The 27,340-nt window shown below is 51.0% G+C and overlaps 15 protein-coding genes and 3 non-coding genes across 26 annotated transcripts; 7 read left to right on the top strand and 11 right to left on the bottom strand.

Moving 5' to 3' along the window:
- Positions 1-8: 8 nt before the first annotated feature.
- Positions 9-1,168, bottom strand: H257_08180. Of its 2 annotated transcripts, XM_009833973.1 has the most exons (4): positions 1,018-1,168; positions 833-956; positions 345-772; positions 9-294 (listed from the first exon to the last, which is right to left on the bottom strand). In XM_009833973.1, the coding sequence occupies exons 1-4, from the start codon at positions 1,140-1,142 to the stop codon at positions 162-164; spliced, it is 810 nt and encodes a 269-aa protein (XP_009832275.1). In that variant the 5' UTR covers positions 1,143-1,168; the 3' UTR covers positions 9-161. The 2 variants fall into 2 exon arrangements, with proteins under 2 accessions (XP_009832275.1, XP_009832276.1); XM_009833974.1 differs by having other exon boundaries at positions 9-772.
- Positions 1,169-1,175: 7 nt separating this feature from the next.
- On the bottom strand, positions 1,176-2,408 carry H257_08179 (hypothetical protein). The gene has a single exon (XM_009833972.1). The coding sequence runs from the start codon at positions 2,399-2,401 to the stop codon at positions 1,457-1,459; it is 945 nt and encodes a 314-aa protein (XP_009832274.1). The 5' UTR covers positions 2,402-2,408; the 3' UTR covers positions 1,176-1,456.
- Positions 2,409-2,684: 276 nt separating this feature from the next.
- Positions 2,685-3,572, top strand: H257_08178 (hypothetical protein; the record flags this gene model as incomplete). Its single annotated transcript, XM_009833971.1, has 3 exons — positions 2,685-2,920; positions 2,999-3,167; positions 3,249-3,572. 3 exons carry the CDS (start codon positions 2,685-2,687, stop codon positions 3,570-3,572), a joined length of 729 nt encoding a protein of 242 aa, XP_009832273.1.
- Positions 3,573-3,576: 4 nt separating this feature from the next.
- Positions 3,577-4,256, top strand: H257_08177 (hypothetical protein; the record flags this gene model as incomplete). The annotated part of the gene is made up of 2 exons (XM_009833970.1): positions 3,577-3,630; positions 3,885-4,256. The coding sequence occupies 2 exons, from the start codon at positions 3,577-3,579 to the stop codon at positions 4,254-4,256; spliced, it is 426 nt and encodes a 141-aa protein (XP_009832272.1).
- A 371-nt stretch (positions 4,257-4,627) lies between these two features.
- Positions 4,628-8,092, bottom strand: H257_08176 (hypothetical protein; the record flags this gene model as incomplete). 4 transcript variants are annotated; one of them, XM_009833969.1, is made up of 10 exons in its annotated part: positions 4,628-4,851; positions 4,921-4,947; positions 5,023-5,198; positions 5,512-5,595; positions 5,776-5,944; positions 6,207-6,730; positions 7,072-7,149; positions 7,199-7,385; positions 7,437-7,594; positions 7,640-8,092. In XM_009833969.1, the coding sequence occupies 10 exons, from the start codon at positions 8,090-8,092 to the stop codon at positions 4,782-4,784; spliced, it is 1,926 nt and encodes a 641-aa protein (XP_009832271.1). In that variant the 3' UTR covers positions 4,628-4,781. The 4 variants fall into 4 exon arrangements, with proteins under 4 accessions (XP_009832271.1, XP_009832270.1, XP_009832268.1 ...); XM_009833968.1 differs by having other exon boundaries at positions 5,025-5,198; XM_009833966.1 differs by having other exon boundaries at positions 4,628-4,947.
- Positions 8,093-8,846: 754 nt separating this feature from the next.
- On the bottom strand, positions 8,847-11,712 carry H257_08175 (hypothetical protein). 3 transcript variants are annotated; one of them, XM_009833964.1, is made up of 7 exons: positions 11,394-11,712; positions 10,627-11,332; positions 10,081-10,402; positions 9,872-10,016; positions 9,732-9,815; positions 9,113-9,333; positions 8,847-9,061 (listed from the first exon to the last, which is right to left on the bottom strand). In XM_009833964.1, the coding sequence occupies exons 1-7, from the start codon at positions 11,616-11,618 to the stop codon at positions 8,965-8,967; spliced, it is 1,800 nt and encodes a 599-aa protein (XP_009832266.1). In that variant the 5' UTR covers positions 11,619-11,712; the 3' UTR covers positions 8,847-8,964. The 3 variants fall into 3 exon arrangements, with proteins under 3 accessions (XP_009832266.1, XP_009832265.1, XP_009832267.1); XM_009833963.1 differs by having other exon boundaries at positions 10,627-11,712; XM_009833965.1 differs by lacking the exons at positions 8,847-9,061; positions 9,113-9,333 and having other exon boundaries at positions 9,584-9,815.
- A 180-nt stretch (positions 11,713-11,892) lies between these two features.
- H257_08173 lies at positions 11,893-15,289 on the bottom strand. Of its 2 annotated transcripts, XM_009833960.1 has the most exons (5): positions 14,457-15,289; positions 14,320-14,402; positions 13,919-14,106; positions 13,683-13,871; positions 11,893-13,369 (listed from the first exon to the last, which is right to left on the bottom strand). In XM_009833960.1, the coding sequence occupies exons 1-5, from the start codon at positions 15,217-15,219 to the stop codon at positions 13,282-13,284; spliced, it is 1,311 nt and encodes a 436-aa protein (XP_009832262.1). In that variant the 5' UTR covers positions 15,220-15,289; the 3' UTR covers positions 11,893-13,281. The 2 variants fall into 2 exon arrangements, with proteins under 2 accessions (XP_009832262.1, XP_009832263.1); XM_009833961.1 differs by lacking the exon at positions 11,893-13,369 and having other exon boundaries at positions 13,529-13,871.
- Positions 11,895-13,250, top strand: H257_08174 (hypothetical protein). The gene has a single exon (XM_009833962.1). It carries the CDS (start codon positions 11,910-11,912, stop codon positions 13,212-13,214), a length of 1,305 nt encoding a protein of 434 aa, XP_009832264.1. The 5' UTR covers positions 11,895-11,909; the 3' UTR covers positions 13,215-13,250.
- Positions 15,290-15,936: 647 nt separating the features above from the next.
- Positions 15,937-17,890, bottom strand: H257_08172 (hypothetical protein). Its single transcript, XM_009833959.1, has 8 exons — positions 17,216-17,890; positions 17,048-17,167; positions 16,869-16,961; positions 16,711-16,809; positions 16,549-16,647; positions 16,325-16,423; positions 16,149-16,247; positions 15,937-16,036 (listed from the first exon to the last, which is right to left on the bottom strand). The coding sequence occupies exons 1-8, from the start codon at positions 17,837-17,839 to the stop codon at positions 15,968-15,970; spliced, it is 1,302 nt and encodes a 433-aa protein (XP_009832261.1). The 5' UTR covers positions 17,840-17,890; the 3' UTR covers positions 15,937-15,967.
- A 121-nt stretch (positions 17,891-18,011) lies between these two features.
- Positions 18,012-18,700, top strand: H257_08171. 2 transcript variants are annotated; one of them, XM_009833958.1, is made up of 2 exons: positions 18,012-18,471; positions 18,533-18,700. In XM_009833958.1, exons 1-2 carry the CDS (start codon positions 18,233-18,235, stop codon positions 18,633-18,635), a joined length of 342 nt encoding a protein of 113 aa, XP_009832260.1. In that variant the 5' UTR covers positions 18,012-18,232; the 3' UTR covers positions 18,636-18,700. The 2 variants fall into 2 exon arrangements, with proteins under 2 accessions (XP_009832260.1, XP_009832259.1); XM_009833957.1 differs by having other exon boundaries at positions 18,012-18,700.
- Positions 18,701-19,023: 323 nt separating this feature from the next.
- Positions 19,024-19,591, bottom strand: H257_08170 (hypothetical protein). Its single transcript, XM_009833956.1, has one exon. The coding sequence runs from the start codon at positions 19,566-19,568 to the stop codon at positions 19,062-19,064; it is 507 nt and encodes a 168-aa protein (XP_009832258.1). The 5' UTR covers positions 19,569-19,591; the 3' UTR covers positions 19,024-19,061.
- Positions 19,592-19,677: 86 nt separating this feature from the next.
- Positions 19,678-20,181, top strand: H257_08169 (hypothetical protein; the record flags this gene model as incomplete). Its single annotated transcript, XM_009833955.1, has 1 exon — positions 19,678-20,181. One exon carries the CDS (start codon positions 19,678-19,680, stop codon positions 20,179-20,181), a length of 504 nt encoding a protein of 167 aa, XP_009832257.1.
- Positions 20,182-20,209: 28 nt separating this feature from the next.
- H257_08168 (hypothetical protein) lies at positions 20,210-20,884 on the bottom strand (the record flags this gene model as incomplete). Its single annotated transcript, XM_009833954.1, has 1 exon — positions 20,210-20,884. The coding sequence occupies one exon, from the start codon at positions 20,882-20,884 to the stop codon at positions 20,210-20,212; it is 675 nt and encodes a 224-aa protein (XP_009832256.1).
- Positions 20,885-21,049: 165 nt separating this feature from the next.
- Positions 21,050-23,082, bottom strand: H257_08167 (hypothetical protein; the record flags this gene model as incomplete). The annotated part of the gene is made up of 6 exons (XM_009833953.1): positions 21,050-21,181; positions 21,243-21,667; positions 21,735-21,744; positions 21,817-21,897; positions 21,988-22,073; positions 22,188-23,082. The coding sequence occupies 6 exons, from the start codon at positions 23,080-23,082 to the stop codon at positions 21,050-21,052; spliced, it is 1,629 nt and encodes a 542-aa protein (XP_009832255.1).
- Positions 23,083-23,334: 252 nt separating this feature from the next.
- H257_08163 (hypothetical protein) lies at positions 23,335-25,490 on the top strand (the record flags this gene model as incomplete). The annotated part of the gene is made up of 5 exons (XM_009833952.1): positions 23,335-23,410; positions 23,622-23,687; positions 23,733-23,830; positions 24,759-24,985; positions 25,409-25,490. 5 exons carry the CDS (start codon positions 23,335-23,337, stop codon positions 25,488-25,490), a joined length of 549 nt encoding a protein of 182 aa, XP_009832254.1.
- Positions 23,955-24,026, top strand: H257_08166. The gene has a single exon. It is a non-coding gene; the product is annotated as a tRNA-Pro (tRNA).
- On the bottom strand, positions 24,317-24,388 carry H257_08165. The gene has a single exon. It is a non-coding gene; the product is annotated as a tRNA-Pro (tRNA).
- Positions 25,095-25,176, bottom strand: H257_08164. Its single transcript has one exon. It is a non-coding gene; the product is annotated as a tRNA-Leu (tRNA).
- Positions 25,491-27,340: the final 1,850 nt, after the last annotated feature.

Here is a 27,340-nt window from a genome sequence, read left to right as displayed (position 1 = left end):
GATAAGACCAAATGAATTATAATATTAATACCGATACGCAATGTACGGAGGAATGTACGATAGTACGTAAAGCGTTACATTATGCGATTCTTCTTGAGGCCGCTCACTTCCTCCCGCAAGATGGGAGGAATCGCCAAGGATGACGATGTATGCATGTATCTCTACTGCTGGCAGACAAAGTGGCTCAATTTCAACGCCGGATGTATCTCTCGCCATGAATCCTGCGTCAACAGGTACAGCGGCACCATCACAAACAATTGGGCACTGATCATGCCCACAACGCTCTCCCACGCACTATTCGTTCAGGATGCGATAGATGATCGGACATGATGGGTATTTGATACCTGTGAAACGAATGCGCAGTGTGGTAAATGCCGTAGCACGCCACAGTGATGACGGCAATCAGCCACACCCTCAAGAGGATGCGCTTGAGCGGATGGGTTGCTTCCATACCCAATGCCTTCCATTCAAAGCACGAGATCGACACAAAATGCACCATGTACAGCACGATGTGGTCGGCATGATCGAACCCGTCGATGCACTTGTGGTCGCGACGCAAATCGGCGTACCAGCAGGTCGCGGGGCGGGGAAAGAGCGCGCGTTCGATGCGGTTGAAGAAGACGTACAAGACCAACGTGCGGAAGGTCATGACGAGAAAGTACAGCGTGAGACGACTGAACAGCGCGGTCACATGACGCATGGACACTTTGGGGAGGAACATGGCCGTGCAAAAGTTCAACAACAACACGGCTAGCGGCAACGTCCATGCGGCCTACTCAAGCACAGTTGAACATGGACTTTCTTACGTGAGGGCACGTCGATGCATGCATACTTGTCCGGTTGTAAGAGTGTGCAGCTCGCGCATGTAAGAATAGCAAGGACCACCAGCACCAGCGGTGTCGCAGCAGATGGGTTCCTTTGACGGATGTCCCACATCGACCCACGTCGACGAGCATCTACACGCGCATGCATGAATGGGTGGAAGTGATGACGGGAAGACCGAGGTAATGCACGTACGCTCCCTGGACACGGACGTATTTAGTGGGATGCACGAAGGAGCAGAATAGCACCACCACCGCAATAACCGCGTTCGCCACCACGAACGGATCCGTCCACCACGTGCGTCGGCGCATCGCCGGCATCGTCGCAACAAATTCAAAACGCCGAGACCTCACTCATGGTCAAACTTATTTATGGATACTTTATCGAAGGTTAGGTACTTTATTGAATGAACTTTCAAAATGCAACGGATGCAAAATCGATCCGACGTGATGCCAGCATGCAATGGACGTTGTTATGGACCAAGCCACACTGAAGCATACTACTGTATTCGTGCTCTGGGGAACAAAGCAGCATGCAGGCCCAATGCTGCTAAACGGTGTGCCTAGTAAGCGAGGCAAGGCACAGTCCATCGTCGTGGTGGATGTACTACACATAGTATGTACGGTGCCATTGTTTACGATTGTTTGACGCATACGAGGACGACGCTGGGCTTGTTGATGCGCCGGCCGTGAAAGTCAAAGTGGCTGTCTGGAATTGCCACGATGGGGCGATGGATGACGTAACCGCCTCGTGATAACGTCACTTCAATCACCTCGACATACGCCGGCTTCGCACACCGATCGGGCAAAATGAACGCAAGGACGGCGGGCTGCCACGTGTCCACACAATGTCGGAAGAACGACAAGATCACGTCATCATGCAACGACGACGAAAACGGCGGGTTGCCCACGACAACGATCACGTCATCCGAGTCGGGCTTGGTGGACGTCAGAAAGTCCCCGCAGATGACATGAGTGCCAGGAACGTCAACGGCAGACGCAACGGTCGCCACGGATGGATCCAATTCGTAGGCGAGAATGCGCTTCGCGCCGCGTTCGACGAGGGGTCGAAAGAAGTTGCCATTGCCGCAGGAAGGTTCGAGGAACAGAGCCGAGGACACGGGGATTGGGATCGCGAACACGATGTCCAGAAGTATGTCGATGGATGAATCCGGAGAAAAGAACTGTCCGAAATCCTTGGCTGCCTTGGTGGATGCAACGCGGTCGGCAGCAACACGGCGGCGCGCCTCGTACGCCTCTGGGTCGATGAAATCACGCTGCATGTCCAGAGGAAGCCTGCGAAACGTCGATTGGATCCATGTTTCACAGAGAGACACGTTTTTTTTCAGGTGGAGGTGTTTGCCGTCGATGAGGTCTTGACGAGTCCAGGATAAGGTCATAAGCGTCTTGAACCGCCGAGTCGGCAAGCGGTCGTCAATGAGAGGGGTGTGCTTGTGGACGTATCGATCCCATGCCTGCAGATCGGTGAAGGGCCGTCGAAGCAGCTGTGAAGGGACCTCGGGAGTCGCATGCAGAAGCAACACTTCGTCATCGACGTCGAACCCGCTGAGCAGTATCATGGAAAATTGGCGCCAGCATCAGCTTTTAGTGTAAAAATCCTCTAGATATTGATTTTCTTTTAACAAGCTCTGGTTATTCTAAAATACTCCTTTAACTTCAATCCTTCTTCATGTATTTGAACCAATGCGCTAAACAATAATACTTCAAGCTAAAGTCAAAAGATAAATTTTCAGAGTACATTTGGTCAGTTTGAGTTGACGCTCTTTCCTTCTCGCATCAACGTGGCACTCCTCCCAATGCAGCCAACAACTCGAATCTTTCTTGCTCGTTTTCCCGTACTTCATGCACCCGACACTGGCCCACGACCTCGAAACGCTTCTAGACATCGCGTCCGCGGCTCAAGCCATTGCTTTGGAGTTCCTGCGTAACGTCGAAGCCGTTCCACCCGCGCGGACACCGTCCAAGGCGCCCGATGCCATTGCAGCGACCGACGCGAGTGTCGGCATCGGGGCCGAGGGGGCGCTTGACCTTTTCCGCACGCAATGGCTGCCACACCTCGCTGGCAGCGCTGGTCCTCGGTACGTCCTGCCCTCTCCACTGACACCATACACAGTACTGTCTGTACATAAGTAACTCGGGTTTGTGACCGGTGGCAGCACCCCCGCCAGCCTCGTGGGCGACTGGCTCACGTCCACCGTCGATCAAAACCCGACGAGCAACTGGGACTCGGAGGCGCCTTCCCTCGAGAGAGAGACGGTGTCGTCACTCGCCAACTGGTTCCGCCTCCCGTCGCACACGGCATGTCCAACTTTGTGTCGCGCGCGAGTGGGTCGGCCGCCAGCGCGGCGTCCAAGTCATCACGGATGGCGTCGCGGCGCTCGGACCGGTGTGCATCTTTGTGGGTAGTCCGCACTCGAGCATCTACAACGCGACGTCCATGCTGGGCCTTGGCCGGTCATGCGTTCGCGTCGTTCCGAGTTGGCTGGCCGCGAAGCCATCGACGTGGACGCGCTCGATGCGGCGCTGACGGAGGCGTGTCACGGCACCTCGTGCATTGTCGTGGCCAGCGCCGGCACCGTCAACACGGGCGACTTTGACGACTTGGTTGATATTTCAAGGCTCAAGAAGAAACATTTGTTTTGGCTGCATGTGGACGGCACGTTTGGCGCTGGACTTGACCCTCGCGCACGGATGGACGAAACCGATTCGGTGTGCAATCGACTGCCATAAGTGGATGAATGTCCCGTACGACAGCGCAGTGCAATTCACGCGCCACCAAGACCTCCAGGTACTACTGCATATATATATGTATTCCTATCTGATATTGGACATATATGGCACGGGCTTGAAGTCATCGAACTGTTAATATCTGATTGGATAGAACATATATTACGAAATATCATCAATTTCAACGGGGATTTGGTATATTCATATCACAGAATATAAACCATGGGGATGATACATACTATTTGACGGGCATGTGTCTGTTTGGATATATATCACATGGAATTGAACTGTATATTGACCGGCGACGATATGTAGGTATCGGTATTTCACAACACCGCCGTGTATTTGGGCAATGTAGCTGCGACCCCCAAGTTTGTGCACTTGACGCCCGAGAACTCGCGGCGGTGGCGCGCGTTAGCCGCGTGGTTCAGAGTCGTCGCGTACGGCCGGGACGGTCACGCCGAGATCATCCGTCGGAACGTCGAGTGCGCGCGCTTGTTGGCGAGTCGGCTGTCGGAATTGACAAACCAAGTGACGGTACTCGCTCAACGTAGTGCTGTTTGCCGTCGCGGGCGTCGAAGTCAAAACGCTCGCGTGGCTCCAGCAGTTGACGGACACGTGCACCGTCTTCCTCATGCCCACCGTCGTCCGCGCGGCCTTTTCCAACTGGGGCACTACGGCACATGACATCGACGTCGTCATCGCCGCCATTCTGTCCGTCTAGTAGTTAATGGAGTGAGTAGCCGACTGTGTGATTGGTGGTCAACTGATCCTGAAAGTACCCAGCTACAGTGCCTGATAAGTCTGTCAGAAGCAAGAAGCCAAAGCTATATATATATTTCGTGATGCGAGGTTTTACAGTTGCTGTACTGTAGTGATTAGTAATTTACTTCTAACTATAACGGTGTAACTTGTAAATATTAATGAAAGGGACGGCGGTTTTTAGTAGTGGTGGGTGTGCGGTCGATGGGACGATTCCAAGGCGACGATTAGAACCGAATTTAGACACGATTTATGTGGATGCATGTATATATATATATATATATATATGTATATACATGTATATATATTTATATTGGCGGTAAGAGATGCATGATGCGCCCCATGGTTGATGCAGAACATGTGATGGCGATGGTCATGGCTGTTAGTCAAAACGTCCTCAAATGTAGTTTTCGTGGCTCCCTATTGAATCCAAACTATTAACTACACTGGTTACTCGACCAGTTCCACCGGTTGCCCCCGCAAGATATTGCGGTCGTCGCGTCTTGTGCCAATCCATTCCCTATTTTAAATCATACAATCATTGTTCAAGCATAACGTTATTTAGTCAGTGTGCATTGCTTTAGTGTACCAGATGAGTACTTGCTGCCCTCGATGGCTACACACATCACGACAGACATGAGATATATATATATATATAGTGCGTTTGTTTCGAGGATGGAGGTGGTCGTACACGATATAACGCTCTCGAATGCGGGCGTCTTGGTGGATTGCTTGTACCACACGCTGCCACGTACGGTCGTTCTTTCCGCCCCATAACGAGTGGCGCAGATGCGACACTGCGCCGTCCACCAAATCGTTGGACGGCTGTTTCAACGCCACATGCACGGCATGCACGAGGCGTTTGATCTGTCCACACAAGTCGCATTGTATGCACTCGCCAAATATAAATATATATATATATTTCAATGCACTGGCCAAAGACGCAAAAAAATACGATATGTCAATGTATAGATGTGATATATATTATAAAATGCACTGGCCAAATACTCAAAACATAACAATCTATTGATGTATATATAAATAGGATGACATGCACTTGCCAATCATAACAATATACTGATAAATATATATATTGACGCAAATGCACGCCAATATATACTATTACACATCAATATCACAATACTAGGACGTAGCATGTATAGTTTGAGGGTGGTCGCACCTGGGACTTGGACGCGCGACGGCGGCGGTGCCACGTAACAATTGCCCACGTGATCAATCCAATGGCTAGTAGTGTTGCATAGATCTGCTCAAAAGATCCAGGTTTAGCCATAACGTGATATGACCATGTATATATATATATATATATATCTCGCCCATAGGGCCACTCATATTTATTTATATATATATATACACTGTTTCCTTTGAAAACGTCGTCATGGCAGGAATATTATATATATATATATATATATATATATATATGTACCTGGACATAGTCTTGAACGTGCAATTGCAATGCACACCAGAGGTCGACGTCGTCGCGGCCGAGGACCACGTCGCCGTCGCTCGTGTAGTAGTACTCGGGGTGACCTTGTTTCAGTTGGCGCATCGCTTTCGTAAATGTCACGTCAAACACAGCCGCGTCCACGTTGTCCCTAAACTGACGTTATCTCATACATATATATATATGACGTTATATCATGGGATATCATATATATATGGCGTTGTCTTCAATGATATATATATGACAGTATCTCATGGGATATCATATATATATGACGTTGTCTTCAATGACATATATATATATATGACGTTGTCTTCAATGACATATATATATATATGACGTTGCCATTTATGATATATATATATGACGTTGTCTTCAATGACGCTATCACAGGAGGAGCAAGAGGAACGTACCACATGGCTTGGTGGAGCAAATAGTTGCGCAGTTCAAACGCCGACGTGACGACCTGCGACGTGGTGCTGGTCTTCTCTGCCGTCCCCTGGTGCTGCCACGTGGCCAGCAGCGACTGGTTGCATAGGACATTGGACGCCCGCTTCACGAGGAACCGCGGCAGCAGGTGCGTCATCAGGTCAGCGTCCCGCGTCACCGTCGACGGTTCCAAACACGCGCGTTCGACCTTTAGGTAGGGCTGTTTGCAGCTTTGGAGGTCGCCGGAAAAGCAAATGCCGTTATCCGGACACGGCTGGCACCACCCAGGAGTGTTGGTAGTGTCGTTCGAGTCGCAGAAAGGAATCGAGTCCATGTACAGACCGGCGAGTAATACCGCCGCCATCGACACTAGTCCCACGAGTATCGCCGCCGCCGACCATTTCGAAACAGACGACAAAGAAGAACAAGATGCACCAGAGGTAGACGGAGATGTCGTCCGCGGAAGGAAGCGCGGGGGATTAAAGTAGTCGTGGTACCGCGCATCGTCCTACATCGACCATATGAGAACCCACTGGGCTGTACGTACTAGTATATATATATTGTCAAGTCGATTCGAAATTGAAGTGGGGTGCTTGAGACAATCGATGATCGGCCAATCAAAATCCAAAACATGAATCAAGTAGCCAATCAAATCCACTCTTTGGCCAATTCCACATCGAATTAGTGTGCGACTGATATTAGTGTGGCTTTGGATGACTTTTACAGACAAAAGTCAGTACAATGAATCGATCAATAGATTTGGGCAAAGAATCAGCACAAAAGTCAACCAAATTTTGGGTAAAAGGACAATATATATAAAGGAATGAGGGGGTGGAGGGGTAAGTATACCTCGATAGAAGGACTTGTGTCGTGGTGGTTGGAAGAGTTGTGGACGTAGCGGACACGTTCGTCGGGGTGGTCGGCAAGCTTTCAAGAGATAAGCGTGATTGACAGCGTTGAAGGAAACACTACATACCTCGATAGAAGCACCTTTTTTCTGCGTGGAGGACGATGGCTGCTGGACGGGGGATGTCTTGATGGGGGAAATGGATTGAAATTGCAACGTTTTGCGCTCAGGGGACGGTGGACGAGGCGGGGGGTGCTGGCGGGAGAAGGACCGAGGAGGAAGTTCCAACGGGCGAGGCGCCTTCACACCAGAGTGTCTACATGGACAAAGTGAGAAAGTACAATATACGGCAGGTGCGATTGGATACTTGAGAATGGCAGAGGTGATCGCATCGCCTTCCACAAAGGCCCCAGAGGCCGACGACGCGCGACCATGGACGGTGGGGGTCGGAGGAAGGGCGGCCACAGGTGTTTCCGCGGGTCTCGCCGCGTGCTTCGTCGTCGTAGTCGGCTCCATGGCCGTCGTCTGCTCCACGACGTGAGGAAGAAGGCGAATGGACGATCCACGTACCGTAAACGTTGTGGTTGGGACGGCATTGCCGGTGTCTTCGGTGTAACACTCGATCGAGCAATACACGCCGTTGTTGGGAAAGGCGTCGATCCCGAGCCGACGCGCAACGGGGGTCGTGCATGCAAGATGGACGGAAGCGCTGCATAAGAGGCATTTGGTACGCGGAAACTCATCGCGCACATGACAGCGGACGCATTTGGCGGTGGGAACAAATTTAGATGTCGAAGAGGATGGCTTGTGCCTCTTGAGGGGTGATTGGAACGCCGCCGTTTGGATTTGTTTCCGCTTTGCCGATGCAGCGGCAAGCTTCGGCCGCGACGTTGCCGCACTCGAAGAGTGGGATGTGGCGGTCCGTCGAGCGATGGAGTCGTCTGTCCTCTTTTTCTGCGCCTCCAGAGCATCCCGCCGAGCCTTGTCCACCGCTGCCGGTGTCGATGGTGGTTGCTTTCGCATTTCCGGATAATGATCACACCGTACCGGATACTACTGTATTTCGAATTCAAAAAGTATTCTTTATGAAAAAGTACCATACTATTAACGTAAAATAGTATGGTACTTTTTCATTTAAGTAAGGGTGCGTCTGGTAACCGGAAATATTGCAATATTCAGGCCCAAAACGCCATTTTGGGGCCGAATTCAACAAATCTGATTAAAATTGAAACATGTCTTGCTGGAAGAGGTTTAACCCAAATCCAATAATTCCACGTGGGATTTACTCGTTGAAGAGGTCCAAAACGCCATATTACAAAATGGACCTTTTACCTCCATTTTCAAAATGGCATTTTGGGTTAATCCCATTTTCCGAGAAAATGGAAAAATATTTTTGAAATGTTACCAGACGCACCCTAAGATTTAAAATTTGAGGTTTTTTTAATCTACCCGCCCTTTGTTAACGGCAGCATCTCGGAAAAAGTGTTCTTATATTGTCGATTTGATTGATACAAATTTGGAGAGGGTGCAATCGAATCGCGCCGACCAAACCGATCCACAATCGATCTGATTGGTGTTGAATTTCATTGAGAAGGTTTTGATTGGCTAATAATTTTGAGCATTGCTAAAGTAGCCAATCAAATCGATTTAAATTCCAACGAGAAACCACAACACAATGAAATTTCACTCGAAAGCACAATAGTAAATTGGACATTTACGTTAAACTACTTCGTAAATGATGTCAATCGATGCAACCTGCTTGGTTCAATGTTGCCACCACATCTCCCGTCGACTACCTATGTACTGTACTTATTACCTACCGACCTCGTTTAGCCATCCATTTGATTGCGTACATACTAAAACTACCCTATATTACATGCACAACACTACTCCTCCTACGCAACTTGGGCTACTGGTGCCGCCGTCCCCACAATCGGTTCACTTGTACTTGGTGTCGCTTGCTCGTCGGTTGACGCCGACAGCGCCCATTGCCTATGCAATCACTCACTCATTCGCCCCATCAAACACTGCCAAACCACGTACCACAGCAACGCGCCGCCGTCTTCACTCGTGACGCGAATACGATCGTCCGCCGCCACCTGCTTGGTCAATTTTGGCCACAGGACCGACTCCACACGCTGGGCATCTGCCTTGGTGAGCTTTAGCACGTCCACCACGTGGTTCTTGAGATACGCGGCTGGGTACCCCTTGTCTTGGGTGTGCACAATCAGCTCCTCTTGCACCACCAGCAGCATCTCGTGCAGCTACTCAACATGAACATCAACTTACTACTACGTACTATACACGCTATTCTTCACTTTGTTAATATCAAATTAGACATATCTATCATTCATGTTGGAATATATATATCGCATATTTATTTCGATATTGTCGATTCTTCGAAATTCGAGTGGCTCAATCGAATGAGCAGCAAGCACCAAATCACAGGCAAACAATCGATATACGACCAATCAAAACCCAGATATCACGAATCAAGTGGCCAATCAAATTCACTCTTGGACCAATTCAACATCGAATATTAGTATGTGAATGAAATTAGTGTGGCATTGGACCATGTTTACATACAAAAGTCAGTATAAAGAATCGATCGATGGAATTGGCAATGATTAAGTCCACATTTTGGGGAAAAGAAACACAATACCAGGGCGGCGTCCGCGGCCGATTGCTTTTGGTCCTTGTACATGGTGTAAAACCCAAACGCGAGCAACACGGCCGACACCCAAATCTACACATCATCTCGTACGTTACACCTAGCCAATCAAATCAAAGCGTTCAGTGTACCGTAAAGTATTCGACCAAGGCAGTTTGCACTTGACACAAAGGGGTTGCATTCGCCACGGATACCACCAATACTGGGGTGGTCACGTTCAGCTTTTGCACGGCTTTCTTGAACGATATCGCATACGTGCGCGGCCCGACAACGCTCCTACGTCACCCCCTTAGCACTCTTCGAAAGCATGTACATATTGTATGTACACAAAAAACTGTACCACAATGGTTCCGTTCGGAATTGCGATTCCAGCGCCGCCAAGTCGACCGTGACCGCGTCCGCCGCCACATCTACGGGCTGAAGTGGCAAGGCCCAGTCCACCTGCAGCACGCGGTTCCAAAACGGCTCCCGGCAGTACGCGGCGGTGGCGACGGTGGTCAAATGCGCAGAGATGGTCGCCGCCATCTGGTTCGAGTCGCGCTTGATGTCGGCGGACAGCTTGCATGTGTCGTCCACGGCAATGTACAAGCTGTTATCGCATGCTGTGAGCACGCCGTCAATGCACACGCCATGGTCGGGGCACACGCGGCAGTTGCTCAAGTCTAAATTCCCATCATACTCGGTTAGATATGCCGATATATATATATACTTGTTTCCATTCCGCTCACTTTTGTATACACCATATATATATAATATCAATATGTGATACTAGTACGCAAAGAGCTCCATCTACCACCATGATACGAATAATACCATAACGATACAATCATAAGGTTTGGATATGAACCAAGTTTCAATCACTTTGTGGGGTTGCTAAATACCGTACCGGAAGTGGCAGGGAAGCTGCAAAATGGCAGCTGGCTCACGTACAGCTCCGTGAGCGTCAATAACACGGTGAACACGACCACCAACAGCACGGCCAAGTGCACGTAAAAGCGCGAGTTGGACGTCGCGTCATCCACTGCTTCGACGGGGGTCGCGGCGGCGGCGGCTTCCTCGAGCTTGGACGTGCCGCGCGTAGTCGTGTCCTTGACGACGCTGTTGACAAACTCGACTTCTTCGGTGGTGTGCTCGTAGATGTTGGCGGTGGTCACGCCTTGGAGCTTGAGTTCGTACGCGGTGGGAGCCACCACGGGCGTCTGGACAGGTGGTTCGTTGTGAGGGTGGTTCTCAACGTCGTCTTCGGTGCGTGTGACATGGTGGCTGCGCTCGTCCTTGCGGATGTTGGCTGCACGAAGCGCATACGCCGTGGCGCTTTCACCCTGGTTCTGCTCGATTTGCTTGAGAGGACGACGATGGGTCAACGTTGTGGTCGTCGAATGCACGACCGTGGTCGATTCGAGCACTTCCACGTCATCTTGGTGGAGCTTGGGGACCTTTTCCGGCATCCCCGATTCGTCCGCCGACGCTTCGGCTCCTTTTCGCTTTAAACTCTTGCGACGAGCTTCATCCACGCGGCGGGCAGACGCCAGCGCAACGCGTTCCGCTTGTTCTTTCGCGGCGATTTCGCGCGCCAAGTCCAATTTGCTCACCTACAAGTACACGTCGTGCACGCTTCTGTGAGCCTTTAGTTACGCAAGCTAGGCGTTGTACTGGGGAGAGGAAGGTAGGCGACAACGTGGCCTGTTCGACAGGTGCCGAAGGGGTGTTGGAAGCCACAGTGGGATGCGACGTCGCAACTTCCACGGCTACGTCCTGGGCTGGCTCCGCCGCCACAGGTTTCTTCGCATCACCTCCCTTGGGCTTGACTTGACGAGGTTTGCGGCCGGTCGGTGCAGCAGGCTTGGCGACGACGTGGGGTGTGCTGTCCTTGGTCATCGTGTTGTTTGATGGCCCAAGATGGTTTGAAATTTGAAATCCTTCTCACCAGAACCAACAATCTGGAAGTGTTTGACTTGAACTTTGTATGGACGAATGCGAAAATGCAACTGAGGCAGAGAGCTTGGAAACTGAGTTGGGCGACGAGAAACATATCTTGGAATTTGTATACGACCGCAGTCAGTCCAAGTGGTCACTTAACTTTGACAGGTAGTTTATCCGGATATTCATCCCCACGCGGGGAAAATTCAAACTGATATCCGGAGAATCGCATTTCCCGCCGCCGCAAATATGACGGAGCTGGACACACTCAAGGCGCGGCTCCGCGAAGCAAAGGACAAGCTCACCCGGCGACGATCCAAGGGGGCAGAAGGTGGTGAGGATGCACATATGATGGGGCACTCGAAGCTGTGGAACCTCAAGCTACAGATGGCCATGGAACACAACTACGCACTGGAACAACGTCTGGCGTGGGAAATCGAGACGCGCAACCTCGTCGAGCAATACACGCGGCAGCAGATCCGACAGCTGCAAGAGATCCTCGAGTGTTTATTGCGACAGCAATATCAGCAGCAGGAGCAACCATCGCAGTGTCCGCCGTTGTCAACCACCACCGCCAGTCCAGTCCCGAGGACGGAGACGCACCGACACCTTCCGTTCATGACGTCGTCCACACAGCCCAATTCGCTCAGTCCGTTGCTCACGGAAGTGATGCATGTACAGCTCAAATTTGCTGAAACGATGCAGTCGCTCAACGAATCTGTGCAGGCCCGGGAGAGTCTTCTCACGCCACCTCCATCAACCAGGCGACAGGACAATCCCGTGGATGATGACGAAGACACAGACGACGACATGTTGCCCATGGCCACGTACACGCATTTCCTCGACAAGGACGATACCCCACCGCGCATGCACCAGAACGCATCAGCCTCGTACACCTCCCCATCCCCTCGACCTCCCACGACGTTCACATCCCCCATTCAAGATGACGTGTCCTCGTCGCTTCTGTTCACATCTCCCCTTCTTGGTCAAGACTCTGTCACGCCCCCAACAGACGACAGCAAACGCTCCGTGCACTTTATGGACGACTTAAGCACGCCCACCGTCGGCCGCGCCATCTCGTTTCACGACTGCGCCGACGACGATGATGACTCCAATGACAACATGCAGCAGCATGCCTCTCCCCCTGCAATCCCCAGTCCCGTGACGTCTCCACATCGCGAAGGCCGCCACGCCGCGCCGTCCTCGGAGAGCTCCATCACCAGTTCCGCGTTGAACCGGTCTTCATTCATGGCGGACTTTGAACGGTTTCGCGAGTCCCTCAAGATCGTCGCATCCTCCACTTCAACCCCCGCACCAGATCAGCAGCCCCGCGCACCATTGCCCAGAACTAGTAGTACTAGAAGCGCCTACTACCCCAATCCCGTCGTTTCAACCCATTCGTACTCGAAAAAAGCCGAGTGGAGTTTGGAAGTCCAGCGATTGTGCACCGAGCGAGCGTTGCTGCAGCTCGAACAGCGTGGCACCCCCACACAACTCAAACAACTCGACATTGAAATTGCATACGCACGAAGCCAAGTGGTCAAGTTCACATAGTAAGTGTTAAGCCAATATCTATCTCAACACCAACGACTTGACCAATGTGGTGATGTGTTGACGTCATCTACATTCGGGAGCGAGGGTGTCGGTACCCGTGCATTTCACGAGGCAACGACGTTTCAACGAGGTCGGCAATGTCGTGGATGCCATACCTACATACATGCATGTGATATTGTCAAGTCGATTCTTCGAAATTCGAGTGATCACCAAATCGCCCAATCGATGATCTGACCAATCAAAACCCAGATATCACGAATCAAGTGGCCAATCAAATTCACTCTTGGACGAAGTCAACATCGAATTAGTGTGTGTGTGTGAATGAAATTAGTGTGATAACGCACGAACTTTCCATACAATAGTCAGGACAAAGAGTAATCGATAGAGTTGGCAAAGAATCAGCACAAAAGGCAACCAAATTTGGGGTAAAAGAAAGACAATACACATAATACATCGGGATGGACGTACTTGTTGGGGGCGCCAGTGCGCCACAGTTCGCGGGGGTTGAGTTGGTTGTCGCCGTTCAGGAATTGCACTTGCATGAACTGCTGGTGCCATCGGATCATAAAGTCGATGCGCGGCGTGGGGAAATTGCCCAGCATTTCCGCCATGTTTTTCAAAATGCACAGCCCGTACGGGATATCTTCCCAAAACAATCTACGTCGTGTGAGGACAATTCCCCACGAAATGTCGAACAAACGCACCGACTGTCCACGGCGGGGTGGAATTGTCCCGGGGAAATTTCCTTCAACGGGGTATTGCACCCAGCATACCCCAAATTCGACGCAAAGATCGCCTTGAGCGAACTTCGGTCCGACACATCGTCGCCGTACTGCTTAATCACCCGCGCGTCCATCGGTAGTACGTCGGACAAATCCAACGCGGGAAAGCGCTACATGTCAACACGGACATAGTGAATCCATGTTCCAAAGGGTTGGAGGAGGATTTTGGCGTATGTCATAAGCGATATAATGAGTCCAAGATACCACAATGGGTCGATATCCTAGGAATAATATGCCGAAGCCATCATGGCATCATATATCCGACATAGTCAAGTCAAGTCTAAAGTCGTGGGAGGCATCTATATATCGTAACGGACTACTACCTGCAACAGCGCCAGCTTGACTTGTTGCAGTTCGTTGTCGAGCATCGACAGTTGTTCGGCTGAGAATTCGTCAAAATCGGCGTCTACGATAACGTCATATGATAACGTCACATGACACAGAATCAAAGGGTTCGTACACAAGGTGAGGCCACGTCGCGCGGCCAGTTCGGCGTGGGAATATGTCTTCTTGCCGTCCCAGTCGCGAAAGATGGCGAAGTACCGCGCGGGATGGATGATCTGGTTGGATGGGGTCAGGGTCAAGTTGAGAAAGTTGGCGACCGTGGCGCAGGGAATGTCGAAGAGGTCCTCCATGACGCGGGCGGCGACGTCCTTGCGCTCCACGGGGTACGCCGCCACATACAGACACTTTTTCGGTCCAATGATCTTGGCTTCCTTGCCGTACGACGTCGCCTTGCAGATCCACGGGATGTTCTGGAGCCCAAAGAGGAGGTGGAGGCTGTCCAGCGCCACGGACCCCAACGCGCGCTTCGCGGCCCAGTCGAACCCGCCTTGGGCGAACAAAGCGCCGAGAATGCTCCCGGGCTTCAAGAAAGGCGCGATTTTCTCCAAGATGGCCGGATGCGCGTTTGCCGGTGCCGCGACGAAGATGATGTCGGCCGTGGGGATCGCGTTTTTCGCGCTGGACGTGACCATGGTGAGTCGACCGACAATGTCGCCCTTGTCTTCCCAACTGCTTCCCTTCGTCGTAATGCGAATCTCTTCGGCCCACAACTCGGGTTTCCGAGTCAACACGTGCACGCGGATGCCCTTGGACGCGAGATACCCCGCAGTAACATGCGCACCGTTTCCACCGCCGCAGATGCATACCACCGGCGTGGTCGACGATGTCTTGACGTTCTTCTTCAACTGCGCGCGCGCCGTAGCAACCGATAGCGTCATGACGATCGAAAGGTGATGCGGCTGTTCCCTTGCTCGGTGTAAAGTGTGCGTCCCTGGACAGCCAATGCGGAACCGACTTGTGGAAAATGCAGAACATTCAAAATTATCGAATAATTTTAAAGAAAGGTCAACTTTTGCCAAATGTCAAATCCGTTTCAAAATGAATTTGGCAATTTTCTTTTCGACTGATCTAGCCACTCAAATCACATTATAGAGATATTACAACCAATCATAAGCGAAATGTACTTACGAACTGTACTGTAAGCTTATACTACGTAGTAACGTTAGTCACTTACACTGTACTAGTAGGAGTACTATTAATATTATACCCAACGAGTATTTATTACTCCGGAGTACTATTGTGGATTCGAAACGAATTTCCAGACCCCGTCGAATCGAATCTCGCCACCGAATCGAATCACAAATCGACGCTATTGGCTAATCCAATTTTGAGTGGATTTGATTGGCTCTTACAGAAAGGACAAGTATATTCAACCAATCAGAATTCGAGCGTGATTCAACATTGATTGAACAAATCGCGCGAATTTTGGAAGTTTTTAGCGAATTCACAATACTACGTAGTATATATCCCTGAGTGGTATTCGCAGCCGCGTTGTGATGGATAGTCCTGCCCAGTCATTGAGGAATCGTATACTACTAGTAACAAACACTACCTAACTGCAGAAGTGAATAGTAAAAGTCGCACGAATCAACTAAACGCAGAGAGTTTTATAGCTGTTAAATAGTATTACACGTCAAACGACAACAAGTCGGCGTGGCCAAGGGACTGGGCGAGTTCTGTGGGTGTGAGACCATCCTATACGATACTTAACATAAATACAATAGTCACAATAGAGTAAATATAGATCCAATAATCACTGTAAACATAAATCCAATGGATGTCATAGTAATAGAATTGACGGTCGTACAATATGCCGGGCTTGTTTGTTGGCGCCCTTCTTGACCAGGTACTCCACCACGTCGCGCTGGCCATACTTGACGGCGGCAATCAACGCCGTGCCATCGTCCTATTCCATGATCATAATTGAGTGTTTTGGTGTAAAATGTCGATATATATATATATATATATATATAATATTTATACCTCGTCCGTGGCTTCAATATTGGCCCCAAACTTGAGCAGCATCTTGATCGCTTTCAAGTCGCCGCGCTCGGCCGCCAAAATCAGCGGCGTCTTGAGATTCTACACACAACTATCATGTTCCCATCTTTTTAATAGCGCCTTGCACCCGACGTAGTGATAGATATGTAGGTGAAATAGATAATAGATAGTAGATAGATAATAGATACTAGAAATGGAGTACTTACTGGATCGGTAGCGTCGACGCGAGCCGACGCTTCCAAGCACACTTTCACGGCGTTCAGGAACCCTTGCTTGGTCGCCAACACGAGCACCGTGGACCCACTCTATTGAGCCATTCGTTCGTTCGTTACGGATATCTCGTGAATTGTCCGGATAACATCTCGTACCTCGTCAGTTGCGTCGGGCTTGGCGCCATGTTCGATGAGAAACTTCATCACATGAAAATGACCGCCTTGGGTCGCCAACACAAGCGCCGTGCAGCCTGCCTACAGTCATAAATTTAGATATTTCGTAGATATTTCATATATATATATATCGGACGTACTTCGTCGACAGAATCAATGTACGTGCCTTTGAGCAAGCACGATTGCAGCGTGTGGGTGTCGCCCATCTTGGCGGCATCCAGATACATCTTTTCCTATCAAAAATAATATTTATACGTATATATATATATTCCATCGGTAATAACATCATGGGCGATATATATATATATATATATCGTACATCGTAAAAGTCTGGCTTCTTTCGAGGTTTTGCACTGGCCAGCGGTGTTAGTTTGGACAATGGGGGCACCGCCACGGACGGTGACGACGCATGGGCGACAGCGGACTCGACGAGCATGGGCTACAGAGGGAATCATGACGAAGATGCATTAGGTAGTGGAGTATGTACCATGTCCATGTGGGAGAGCAGAGTGCCGTCAGAAGTGTCGTCCAAGTGCATGAGGTGATTGTCGCTGGAGGCGGGGGCAGTGGAAATGGCCCCGCCAGTGACGTTGTACCGAGTGCAAAAGCGATAGTACCAGCCCCACGACGCTTGAAACTTGTCCATGTTCGGGTACTTCTTGGCAACCAAGAGCGCGCGCTGCTGGATGTACGATGGCACGATCGTCACGTTGCGCGCGCGGAGGCCGCATACCCATCGGTACAATTCCCGTTCAAACTCGATCTTGGCGCCGTCGCCGCCGCGTCGACGGGACTGCCGCACGTCTTCCCGCCCCGTCTCGAAGCGTGACAAGAACTTGTCTTTTTGCTTGACCAGTTTGCGGATCGCGGCAGGCGTGACGCCGTACTCGTCCGCAAGGCGTTTGGTTGGAATTTTGGGCTTGAGGAGGTTCTTGTTGTCTGCCTGGGCTTCCACGGCGGTCTCGATAGCCTGCAGAATCTCCATGCGTTGCGCATCCGTGAGTCGTGGCCCGCCGCCTTTCCTCTTGACTCCCGCGCGGGGACTTTCCAGGATCTCATCAGGAATGTGCACGAGCTCTTCGTCCGCCGTCGTGTCGCAATGCAAGCTCATGATGCCGATGGATGATGTGTACCTTGCTGGAAACGACCGGTTGCCCTCCAATGTATTGCCCAATAAAAGTATTACTGGCCGAAATTAGAAAATATTTGACATATGTTTGAGTTTTTGCACTTATTTCACATATGTTACTTTGACGAATGTGTTTCAGATAGGTAAAGAAAGATGCATGACGACAACGACAACGACAACCGCAGTGGAAAGGCCGTGGGACTCGCTTGACAGACACGCAGCGTCTCGAGAACTTGTCGATGGTGGAGACTGCCACGTTGACGGACGCGTTCGATGGTCCCAGACCCAAGCTGACGCCAAAGCGGTTGGCCGAAGAGTACGGCGTGCGTGACACAGGGAGTGATCCTCAAATTAATCAAACAACGGCGCAAGTTCATGGTGCGGTTTGCGTCAGGTCGGGAGGACGTTAGCGGGAGTCGGAGGCGGGGCGGCGACGACTCCAAGGTCGCGTTCGAGAACGACTTGTACGCGTGGATCTGTGGTCAAAGGGCAGGCAACGGCGCCGTGATTTCCCCGCCGATCGTCCAGCAGCAAGCACTGGTCGTCGCCAAAAGATACACCAACATGAACACGTTTCAAGCATCGCGGGGGTGGTACTATCGCTTCTGCAACCGGTACGACATGTTGAGTCTGATCACGTCATCCGTGGCAATGGATGATAACGTCACCTCCCAGTCGCCTTTGGCCACGTTGTCGTCGTCATCACCAACCTCTCACAGGTAACGTTACATTCTTTTTCGTTCTGTTTGAATATAAGGTTCGTACTGGCCCCTTGTAGTCCTGTCTGAGTAACAGGTACTAGTAGTAGTAGTACAAGTAGGATGACATGAACAGGTAGTAGACACACACACTCACGACGGTGTATGGTGGGTTAAGGCAGTTGCGTTGATGCTCCAAGCTCTTAACATGGGCAAACCGTCGACCATGGCGTCGTCATCGATCGCATCGATCATGTACATATACGAGATTGAGTTTCTTCTTTTCCTACTTCGAATGAGTGGTTGTGGCTGCTTTGGTACTGTGATGGTATTGGCGACCTAAAACGGAACGACATTTGAATGTCGTGACATTTCTTCTCGCCCGCCAGGTGTGCTTGACGAGTTCTATGTACTACAGTACGTACAGTATTACAGTAATAGTACTACTACTACTAGTAACTAAGTAACGTTAGTAGTACTTATAAGGTTTTGGTCAAGACGGAGGTTTAATAAAATGTAAACGCGGTCGGCTGTGGCGATGCCACGTCATCCGTGTGGAGTAGTTTGGTCACAGGACGCCGTTTCAACAGCTTGGATACCGATTGCTGCTGCTGCTGCTGTTGGTGATGGTGGTTTTCCGATGTGGCCGTTGCTTCCCAGAACGGCGTCAACGTAGTCACCGAGCTACTGACTGTCGTGGTTTTGGTCGTCTGGTGGGGCTCCACGTCACTCAGTTTGAGAGGCGAAGCTGACGGCTTGGACGTGGTGGCGGAGATAGCAGTGGGCGTGAGATGAAAGGACGTTTGGTTTGTTGTGGGATGCGCCTTTGCAGTTCGAGGTGACGTTGCAGCCACGGGTAGTGGAGTACTAGTACTTGGTGGTGGGTTCGAAACCACCATGGCGGTGAGATCCATTGTGCCTTTGGACTTGACCTGAATGACGTGACCCACGGATGGCGGCGGCTTGATGGAGGTACCTGGCAGCCCCATCGCTCGCGCCAGCTGCAGCACCATCCCTCGACTTTATTCACAGTAAATGCAACCCAATTCTCGTCTAAATATAGAAAAAATCACCATCACTCCTTCGAATTCGACCATTTTCTTCTCAGCTTTCCAGAGCATCATGCAGGCTTCCGACCCTTCCACCATGCTTCCCTTCCGTCGAGCTTCGTATTCGTCCTCTGATGTGTGGGAAACATCGGAACCTGTGGCGAACCCGCTGCACTTTCTCTATTCCGACGACGAAATGTTCAGCGACTTGCTCTGCCCTCGATGCCGCGCCTTCCTCCGCCCAAGTCTCGTCCAAGCGCTGCCACTTCCGTGGAAGGAACTGCCGCCCGATGGCGACGACGCACCGTGTTTCTACGACGCCACGACACATCTAGTGGTGTGGAGTCCCCCTGCGGGATGCAGTGCCGCCGCCCGCCGCGTGTTTGCTGCCAACGGAACGATCTTTGCAGTATGTGCGTGCCGCATTCCGTGGGAAAGGCGGCGACATATCCTGCGACACATGCGGATGTATGCGATCAAGTACAAGGAAGAGGTCCATGTGACGCTAGCCGCCGAACTCCGTCGGGTGCTTGCGAGATGTAAGGATGACGACGACGAAAGCTGCTGCAGGTTGTAACAGATCAAGACATGGAGACACGGTCGAGTTAGACGAGCAGTACATGGGTGGGCACGGGGATGGCAACGACGTCGACGTCGGGAAACCCGCGCACGCCGACGGTGTGCTGGATCTGGTTGAACCAACGGCGGAGGTTCACGAATGGCGCTAGACGTGCGTTCGACTGTTGGAACGCGGCATGGACACTCCAGAACAAGGTCGCGTCCGCGAGGGTGGGGCGGTTGCCGACAAAGTACACCTTGGACGCCAAGGCCTTGTCCAACGCTTCCCAGTGCACGACGGGGTTGATGGGATCGGTTCCTCGAAGCGTCGTCGCCACATCCATGTAGTGCGCGATCTCGGCCTGTTCCAACGCGTTCTGGCCCGTGAGTTCGAGTTCGCGGTCGGCGGCGCGGGCAAAGTGGCGCACGATGGTGTTGGGTTGATGGAGCAGGACATTGCCCACCTTCAGACGGATCTCTCCGTGCGCGGCAGAGCTGGTCTTCACCCCGCAGAAGCGCGCCGCAAAGCGGAGGAACGTCGCGTCCGCCGACTTGTCCAAGCTCAACGACATGATCAAGAACGGAATATGTGGTGTGCTACCAAATCCCGTCCAAGTGCGATTGGCCTCGTAAGTGCGGTTAGGGATCGCACTTATACGGAACATTACCAGAAGAAGAATCGCGCGGAGAGTGAGGAGACACTTTGAAGGGGTCAATGACATGAATGTGAATCATATTCATACTTGCGGGTACTCACAATAACGTTAAGCAACTCCAATGTGCATGGTCAGTTAGGTGGCATTCTGAGGACTTAATCCGAGTGTCCACAAAGGACTTTCGCGTGAACTGCTGCCGATGGTGCCTTCGACCAACCCCATGATTTCCCATCATTCTCGTCTTCCTTTCGCTTGCATGTGGTCAACCAGCATGGAGAACGATGCTTCCGCGCGGTCTGGCCCCACTCCGCGCATCGCCGCGAGCTCTTCCACCGACGACGGTGGCGGGGACGCCAGGATCCGCTACGTCGTCCCTTAGTATACATACATACTTTGCCTAGGTTCAACACAGAGCACTACACACCTCGATCGTTTTCCTAGACAATACATTGGCCTTGCCACCCCCTCCACCCCGCCGCCGCCGCCCGTCTTGCAGCAACCTCTGGTACAACCACTCGACGTCCAGGTTCTTAGATGGACGTTTGGCCGTCATGGCGGCGCGCCGCTCACTTCTCGTGGCTTCCTCGTCTTCATCTACCACGGATTCGCCGCAGTTGCAGTTGCGACAGCACCCTTCTTCGTCGCTCAATGTGGCCATGTCGTTGCCAAAATGCGAATGCAAGATCCGACGGCGGCAGTCCATCGATGTGACCATCTCCACCACATCCCGCATGCCATGCGACGCCGACGCGTCCAGAAAGCCGTCGCCGCCGCTCATCACAAACGCCGCGCGGCCGCGATCCCCCCCAGCGTAGAACAACGTGCACGTGGCCGGCAGTCCGTCGCGGCCTACATGAAGGTATCATTTTGAATTCAGTATACGGTACAGTGAACGGTGCCATGTCGGAAGTTGCACCTGCTCGACCCTACAAGAGCAATGGATTCGGGTCAAAAGGTGGAGAAAAACATGGGGAAAAGTACTGGCGCACTGGACGTACAATTTGTTGCATGTACGCCGAAAGGGACATGGGCAGCGAATGGTGGATGACGTGGCGGACGTCGGCGCGGTCGATTCCCATCTACATACATATTCAACCATGTTCATATCAGTGAACGGTAAAGGGAATGCCATGTCAGTGAACGGTAAAGTGGACGAGATACAACTTTACCCCAAACGCCACGGTGGCGCAGATCACAGAGATTTTGCCGCTGGTCCAGAGCTGTTGGGCGCGTTTTCGAGCTGGATCCGACAAACCTACAATATATATTGTGAAGCCAGTTTTTTGCATATTTAGCATGGGACGACATAAAAGAATATATATTAATATTTCTGTATGTTTCAACATCACATTCGACATGACATGTGTACCAGCATGATATGGCTGCGCTTGGATACCAAATGCCATGAGACCGGCGGCAACAGCTTCCGCGTCCTTTTGGGAGAGGACGTACACGATGGCGGGTTCCCTGGCTTTAAGAAGGGAGGCCATGTTGGCCAAGACTGATTTGGTCTTGGGAAGGACCTGCAGACAGAGGTTCGGTCGATCCAGCATGTGTTGCAGGACGACGAGAGTGGATGCGTTCGTGTCGCCGATTGGATGATGGTCGGTGTGTGTGTCTGGGAGTGGGGCCAGCTGCAGCCCAAAGAGGTTGGCGGTGCTGGACACGATCTCGGGCGACGCGGTAGCGGTCACAAACGTCACGGGCAGGTGGGGCAGCCGTTGACGGCAGTGTTTGGCGAACTCGAGGTACGTCGGGCGGAATGAGTTGCCCCACTCGAGGACGCAATGCGCTTCGTCCAAGACGACCCGCGCGAGCCGATCGGTGGCCGCGAGGTCGGCGAGGAGTCTCACAGCGCTGGAATTCTGCAGAAGAAGCTCGGGGGTGGCGTACACGAGAGCGATGTCATTGGACAAGTTCGGCCCGGGCACGTTGCCGGGAGAGAGGAAGATGGCGCGGTGGGCGAGGCCGAGGCGCGTGAGATGCTGCTTCTGGTCGGCGAGGAGCGAACGAAGAGGACTCACAACTAGCGTGACTTTGTTCAAGCGTTGTTGCAGCAGCGACGGGAGCTGGAAGCACACACTTTTCCCGGCCCCAGTGGGTAGATGCAGGAACAGGCTAAAGCCGCTTTGAGCCAAGTTCACGGCTGCCTCTTGGCATGGACGGAAGGACTGCGACGATGGAGACAGAGCATGGAGCACCTTTAACGCCACCGTCGACCACGGAAACGTCGGCGCATCCCATTTAGCAAGGTGGCGCACCATCAGTATTGCAGTTTTGAGTCTCGACAACAACACTTCCGGATAATGTGCCCGGATATTTTCGGACTGCAACTTCAGTTCGTTGTGGTCTTTGGTGATGCCACGTCATCTCTGTTGGATTACCGTACGAAGGATGTTGGAGTCAGGTAGGTGGATTAGCACGGAAGTATATACTACGTAGTATTAGTGAGTATCAGCGCGACGAAGTGGCCATGCTACGGCTGTACTGTAGCTGCGTAGATATGTTGATACAGTATGACGAGAGATCCGACTCTGATGTCGTCGTGTTCGCGGGAGCTCGTGGGGATGGCCGAACCCATTGCTCAATTAGGTATCCACAGAGGCATATCGAGATTAAATGTGAGACTTATCTACAGTTAGGTAGCGGAGAGCGACGTACCGGTACTTGTCAGCCACTGGTTTGGACAGCTATGACTTTTACTAAAGGCTGGCAAACTGGAAAATTGTGTGTCGACCGACGATAAATCTCACAGTCCCCATCGAGATTGCAACAAGTTCATGAGAAAAACATAACTCGATAGGGTCGCATGTGTTTGAAAGCGTCGACGGATCGTTTGGGGACGCGCACGTCATCCGAGCAGTGGCGGGTCGTCGGACTGGGTGGTCGTAAACGACTTTAACTGGTCCCCAAGTCGGCGGCGAAATTTCTGTCAAGCAATGCGTGTTGCAAGTGCTGAAAAAGTTGGCGGAAGGGTTCCAGATCCATCATCATGGCGCTTTCCACGGCGTGGTATGTTTAACTCGTTGGAGTGTTGTAGTTTTACTGTTAACGTTACTGGTATTTGACTGTGAATTTTGATGGTCCAAACCAAGCATTATCATTGAATGACTAATTCAACGGGGCCAACAAGAAAGCCTCTTTGGTCTAGTGGTATGATTCCTGCTTAGGGTGCAGGAGGTCCCGATTTCGATCATCGGAAGAGGCCATCTTTTTTGTGTTTTTTCAAAACTAACTATATATATATACAGTACGTATATGTAGTACCCGGTACAATGTAGGCTGAAGTTTATGAAAAAGAAACAACGCCTACACTACTGTACATACTATAGTATACTCGAATTCGACGATGATTTCGTCGGCTTTGAGGGACTTGATCAACGAAATTATCGTCGAATTCAAATATATTGCATCGTTCGTTTTTCATACTACAGTAGTAATCTCCTGCCTCGTTTAACAGTTAATTTTGAGAATGAAAAGGGAAAAACACAAAAAGATGGCCTCTTCCGATGATCGAAATCGGGACCTCCTGCACCCTAAGCAGGAATCATACCACTAGACCAAAGAGGCTTTTATTAGACCATCGCATCAAACTGTCAAACCAAGTTTTGACAATTACTATTTACACATTTCAACAACTCTGCGGTTCGAAAAGCTTTTACTGCCCAAAGTGGAACCAACTATAACGTTACTACAGTATCGTATCCATTTCTAAAAACTACTGTAGTACAGTACTTCGCAGTGCCTTTTATCCCAAAATCCTGTTGACAGTTAGAGTAAACTGTTCCTACGTGTATACGTCGGTTCAACGGACTCGCCACTGTGGACAAGTTTGACCATATTCATTCCGAAATCTGGTGGCGCTATCTGTTGTTAGTGTTTGGAAAGCTGTGGAGGGCGTTCTTCAGGTGGATGGGAAACAGTTCTCGCTGCACGGTAGGCGACCGGATGGATGTCTCTGGCCACGAGCAGCCGTGCTGCCACGTTATCAGTGGCCCCAAACCAGCATTCTTCGATCAACTGGGCCATTGTTTTTGAGCCAAGGAGGTCAGCTCGCACCGCCATTTTGGTCAAGACCATCGTGGACGATGCGTTTTCATTGGCCGAGAACGTGTGGGCCATGCGCATCGACGCCCTAAGCATTCTAACTGTCCGGAATGACCAGCTGTACGTTAATAGAAGGTGTACTACTAATAGTAACTATAATATGGAGCAAACTGTGGTTGACTGTGAGTTGTTAGTGTAAAAGATACTAGTAAGTGAACGGGAAAATAAATGTCAGCGGTGGGATTTGAACCCACGAGTGCGAACACAGTAGAACTTGAGTCTACCCCCTTGGACCGCTCGGGCACACTGACTTTCGCGGGCAACTTCGACCTCGATCTTCCACGTCACGTCGCCCTCCGCCCTAGCTCGCTGTTTGGTCCGATGCTCGGCAGGCTACCGCACCATTGCGACCAATCAAAAGCATCAAAATCAGATTTGATGCTTCTGATTGGGTACAAGAAAATTCGACTCCGACTTCCAACACGGTATTGAGACCCTCCGAATGACCAGCCCCTCGATCTCTAGCACACGATCGCGGATCAGACGACCCGCGTCCATCCCCCGCTCTGCTCAAGCCCACAAAGTTGTAGTCCACTCTAGCTCCAAGACGCCAGGACTGGAATGAGATAGTAGTATTGGTAGTAAAATATCAATATATTCCCTTTGACAACGGGCACACTGACTTTAACATTGATATACTTCCTCTGTTTTTATTTTTAATGTTAAAAGCCTCTTTCAAACTCGTACGCAAAGCTGCCTACCTCTACACTCGATACTTGCCATGGAGCGTGATGGGCATCCAGTTGGATGTCGAGAAATAACTGATAAGACCACCGAAATGGTCTCCGTGGTCCAAGACATGCAATCCCCAAAACTGACGACCGGATGGTATACAAGATTCCTCAAGCGACACCCTCAAATCAAGATCGCAACGGCTCAAGTGCTCAGTAAGACCCGAAACGGTGTCGATAAAGATACTGTCGTCGAATTCTTTCACGAGCTCGTACACTCCATGTCAATGGTAAACATGGACCCAAGCCGAATTTTCAACATGGACGAAACAAGCTTCTCGCCCTCGAAGACAGCTAGGCAGGTTGTGGTCCACCGTACGACAAACGCTGTTTACGCCGAGGAGTCATCTGCCGCTTCCCACGTCATGCTTGTCGCATGTGTGGCTGCTGATGGGGCCAAGATACCGCCGCTCTTTGTGCTGCCTGCAGACCGTGTATCTACCGATACATGTGACAGCCTTACGATCCCTGGCGCTGCCGTTACAACTTCTGAGAAGGGGTGGACGAATTCGTACATTTGTCGCAAGTGGCTCTCGATGCTCAACGACAACATTCCCTCCACCGTGCAGCGTCCAGTGCTGCTTATTTTGGACGGCTACTCGTCGCACTTCTCCGAGTACGTATACGACGAAGCCAAAGCCTTGGACATTCTCCTACAGTTTTTGCCCGCAAACTCGACCCACCTTTTCCAGCCACTGGATGTAACGGTTTTTCGGCCGTTCAAGCAAGCGATTCGACAGGCGGTTTCTGATGTCATCTGGACTGACGTTATAAGCATCAGCAAGCAGCGAGCTGTGTCGATCGCGTGTGACGTGTGGACCAACTCCACGAGCCAATCAGCGATCAAGAATGGCTTCGTTTGTACGGGACTCTGCCAACTGTCCCTTGACAAGATGATGTTTCGCCTGTCACTTTTCAAACCATCTGACGTTCCTGAGATTGGTGTCAACGAAACGTGGATCAAACGTCAAGCCATTGTCCGCGATGAGACTCTCCTGCTGCCACCCCCCAAGAAGCCGAAAAACATAAAGCGGAAGACATTGACTGTGAGTGGGAAGTTTATTACGTCCGGGTACCACGACTTGTTGCTAGCCCAGGCAGCGTTGAAGCCAAAGCGGAAGATGTCATCAGCGCCCGCGCAATCTGAGATGTCACGCGAAGTATCTACGCCATCACCCCAAGTAGCCGTTTCGACTGCTGCAGTACCCCCCATTGTGATCAACATTGTGCAAGAGTGTCTTGTTTAGATATAAAATCAATTACGTTTTTCAATTGTATATACGGCTGTTTATTACATTTCTCAATTGTCATATTTTGAAGTTGAGTTTTATTGCAAATAACGCTAACTTAGAACTAATTATTTCGTGTAAAATGCGAAGACGATAGATAGTAGAAGGATTATTTTGTTTAACTGTAAGTGACTAATAGTACTCACTCAAAATTCCAAAAGGCATCGTGCCCACTGGCTAACCATTGTCCTGCCCCAAGACTGCGCCATGTTAGGGACGTCTGACGGTATGTGGGTACTAGGCGAACGCAGGCGCGACTTGGTGGTGACGAACTTTACGCCGCTGGCACCCACACTGGGCACCAGGAGGAAAATTGAGCAATGAGAGATTGAATCCCCATATATACTTGGTTTGAACTTTGCCATGTCAATGCAATGATTGTCTAACACATTCAA

This window comes from Aphanomyces astaci, assembly GCF_000520075.1.
Source record: "Aphanomyces astaci strain APO3 unplaced genomic scaffold supercont1.18, whole genome shotgun sequence".
NCBI lineage: Eukaryota > Oomycota > Saprolegniomycetes > Saprolegniales > Verrucalvaceae > Aphanomyces > Aphanomyces astaci.
The sequence above is the reverse complement of the archived record's forward strand: the minus strand, read 5'-3'. Positions and strand labels throughout refer to the sequence as shown.

What these genes read in the sequence shown, in the direction of transcription:
- H257_08175 (XM_009833964.1), bottom strand. Translation starts at nt 11,618, where the DNA reads ATGACCAAGGACAGCACACCCCACGTCGTCGCCAAGCCTGCTGCACCG. An exon ending in TTCCGAACGGAACCATTGTG is followed by an intron (nt 10,017 to 10,080) that starts GTACAGTTTTTT and finishes GGGGTGACGTAG; the next exon opens with GAGCGTTGTCGGGCCGCGCA. An exon ending in GACGGCGGCGCGTTGCTGTG is followed by an intron (nt 9,062 to 9,112) that starts GTACGTGGTTTG and finishes GTGATTGCATAG; the next exon opens with GCAATGGGCGCTGTCGGCGT.
- H257_08170 (XM_009833956.1), bottom strand. Translation starts at nt 19,568, where the DNA reads ATGGTGCTGCAGCTGGCGCGAGCGATGGGGCTGCCAGGTACCTCCATC.
- H257_08172 (XM_009833959.1), bottom strand. Translation starts at nt 17,839, where the DNA reads ATGAGCTTGCATTGCGACACGACGGCGGACGAAGAGCTCGTGCACATT. An exon ending in AGAAGCCAGACTTTTACGAT is followed by an intron (nt 16,962 to 17,047) that starts GTACGATATATA and finishes TATTTTTGATAG; the next exon opens with GAAAAGATGTATCTGGATGC. An exon ending in AGCCCGACGCAACTGACGAG is followed by an intron (nt 16,648 to 16,710) that starts GTACGAGATGTT and finishes ATGGCTCAATAG; the next exon opens with AGTGGGTCCACGGTGCTCGT.
- H257_08180 (XM_009833973.1), bottom strand. Translation starts at nt 1,142, where the DNA reads ATGCCGGCGATGCGCCGACGCACGTGGTGGACGGATCCGTTCGTGGTG. An exon ending in TACGTCCGTGTCCAGGGAGC is followed by an intron (nt 957 to 1,017) that starts GTACGTGCATTA and finishes ATGCGCGTGTAG; the next exon opens with ATGCTCGTCGACGTGGGTCG. An exon ending in ACTGCGCATTCGTTTCACAG is followed by an intron (nt 295 to 344) that starts GTATCAAATACC and finishes CTGAACGAATAG; the next exon opens with TGCGTGGGAGAGCGTTGTGG.
- H257_08179 (XM_009833972.1), bottom strand. Translation starts at nt 2,401, where the DNA reads ATGATACTGCTCAGCGGGTTCGACGTCGATGACGAAGTGTTGCTTCTG.
- H257_08174 (XM_009833962.1), top strand. Translation starts at nt 11,910, where the DNA reads ATGACGGAGCTGGACACACTCAAGGCGCGGCTCCGCGAAGCAAAGGAC.
- H257_08173 (XM_009833960.1), bottom strand. Translation starts at nt 15,219, where the DNA reads ATGACGCTATCGGTTGCTACGGCGCGCGCGCAGTTGAAGAAGAACGTC. An exon ending in TCAAGCTGGCGCTGTTGCAG is followed by an intron (nt 14,107 to 14,319) that starts GTAGTAGTCCGT and finishes GTTGACATGTAG; the next exon opens with CGCTTTCCCGCGTTGGATTT. An exon ending in CGCACTGGCGCCCCCAACAA is followed by an intron (nt 13,370 to 13,682) that starts GTACGTCCATCC and finishes GCATGTATGTAG; the next exon opens with GTATGGCATCCACGACATTG.
- H257_08171 (XM_009833957.1), top strand. Translation starts at nt 18,233, where the DNA reads ATGGTGCGGTTTGCGTCAGGTCGGGAGGACGTTAGCGGGAGTCGGAGG.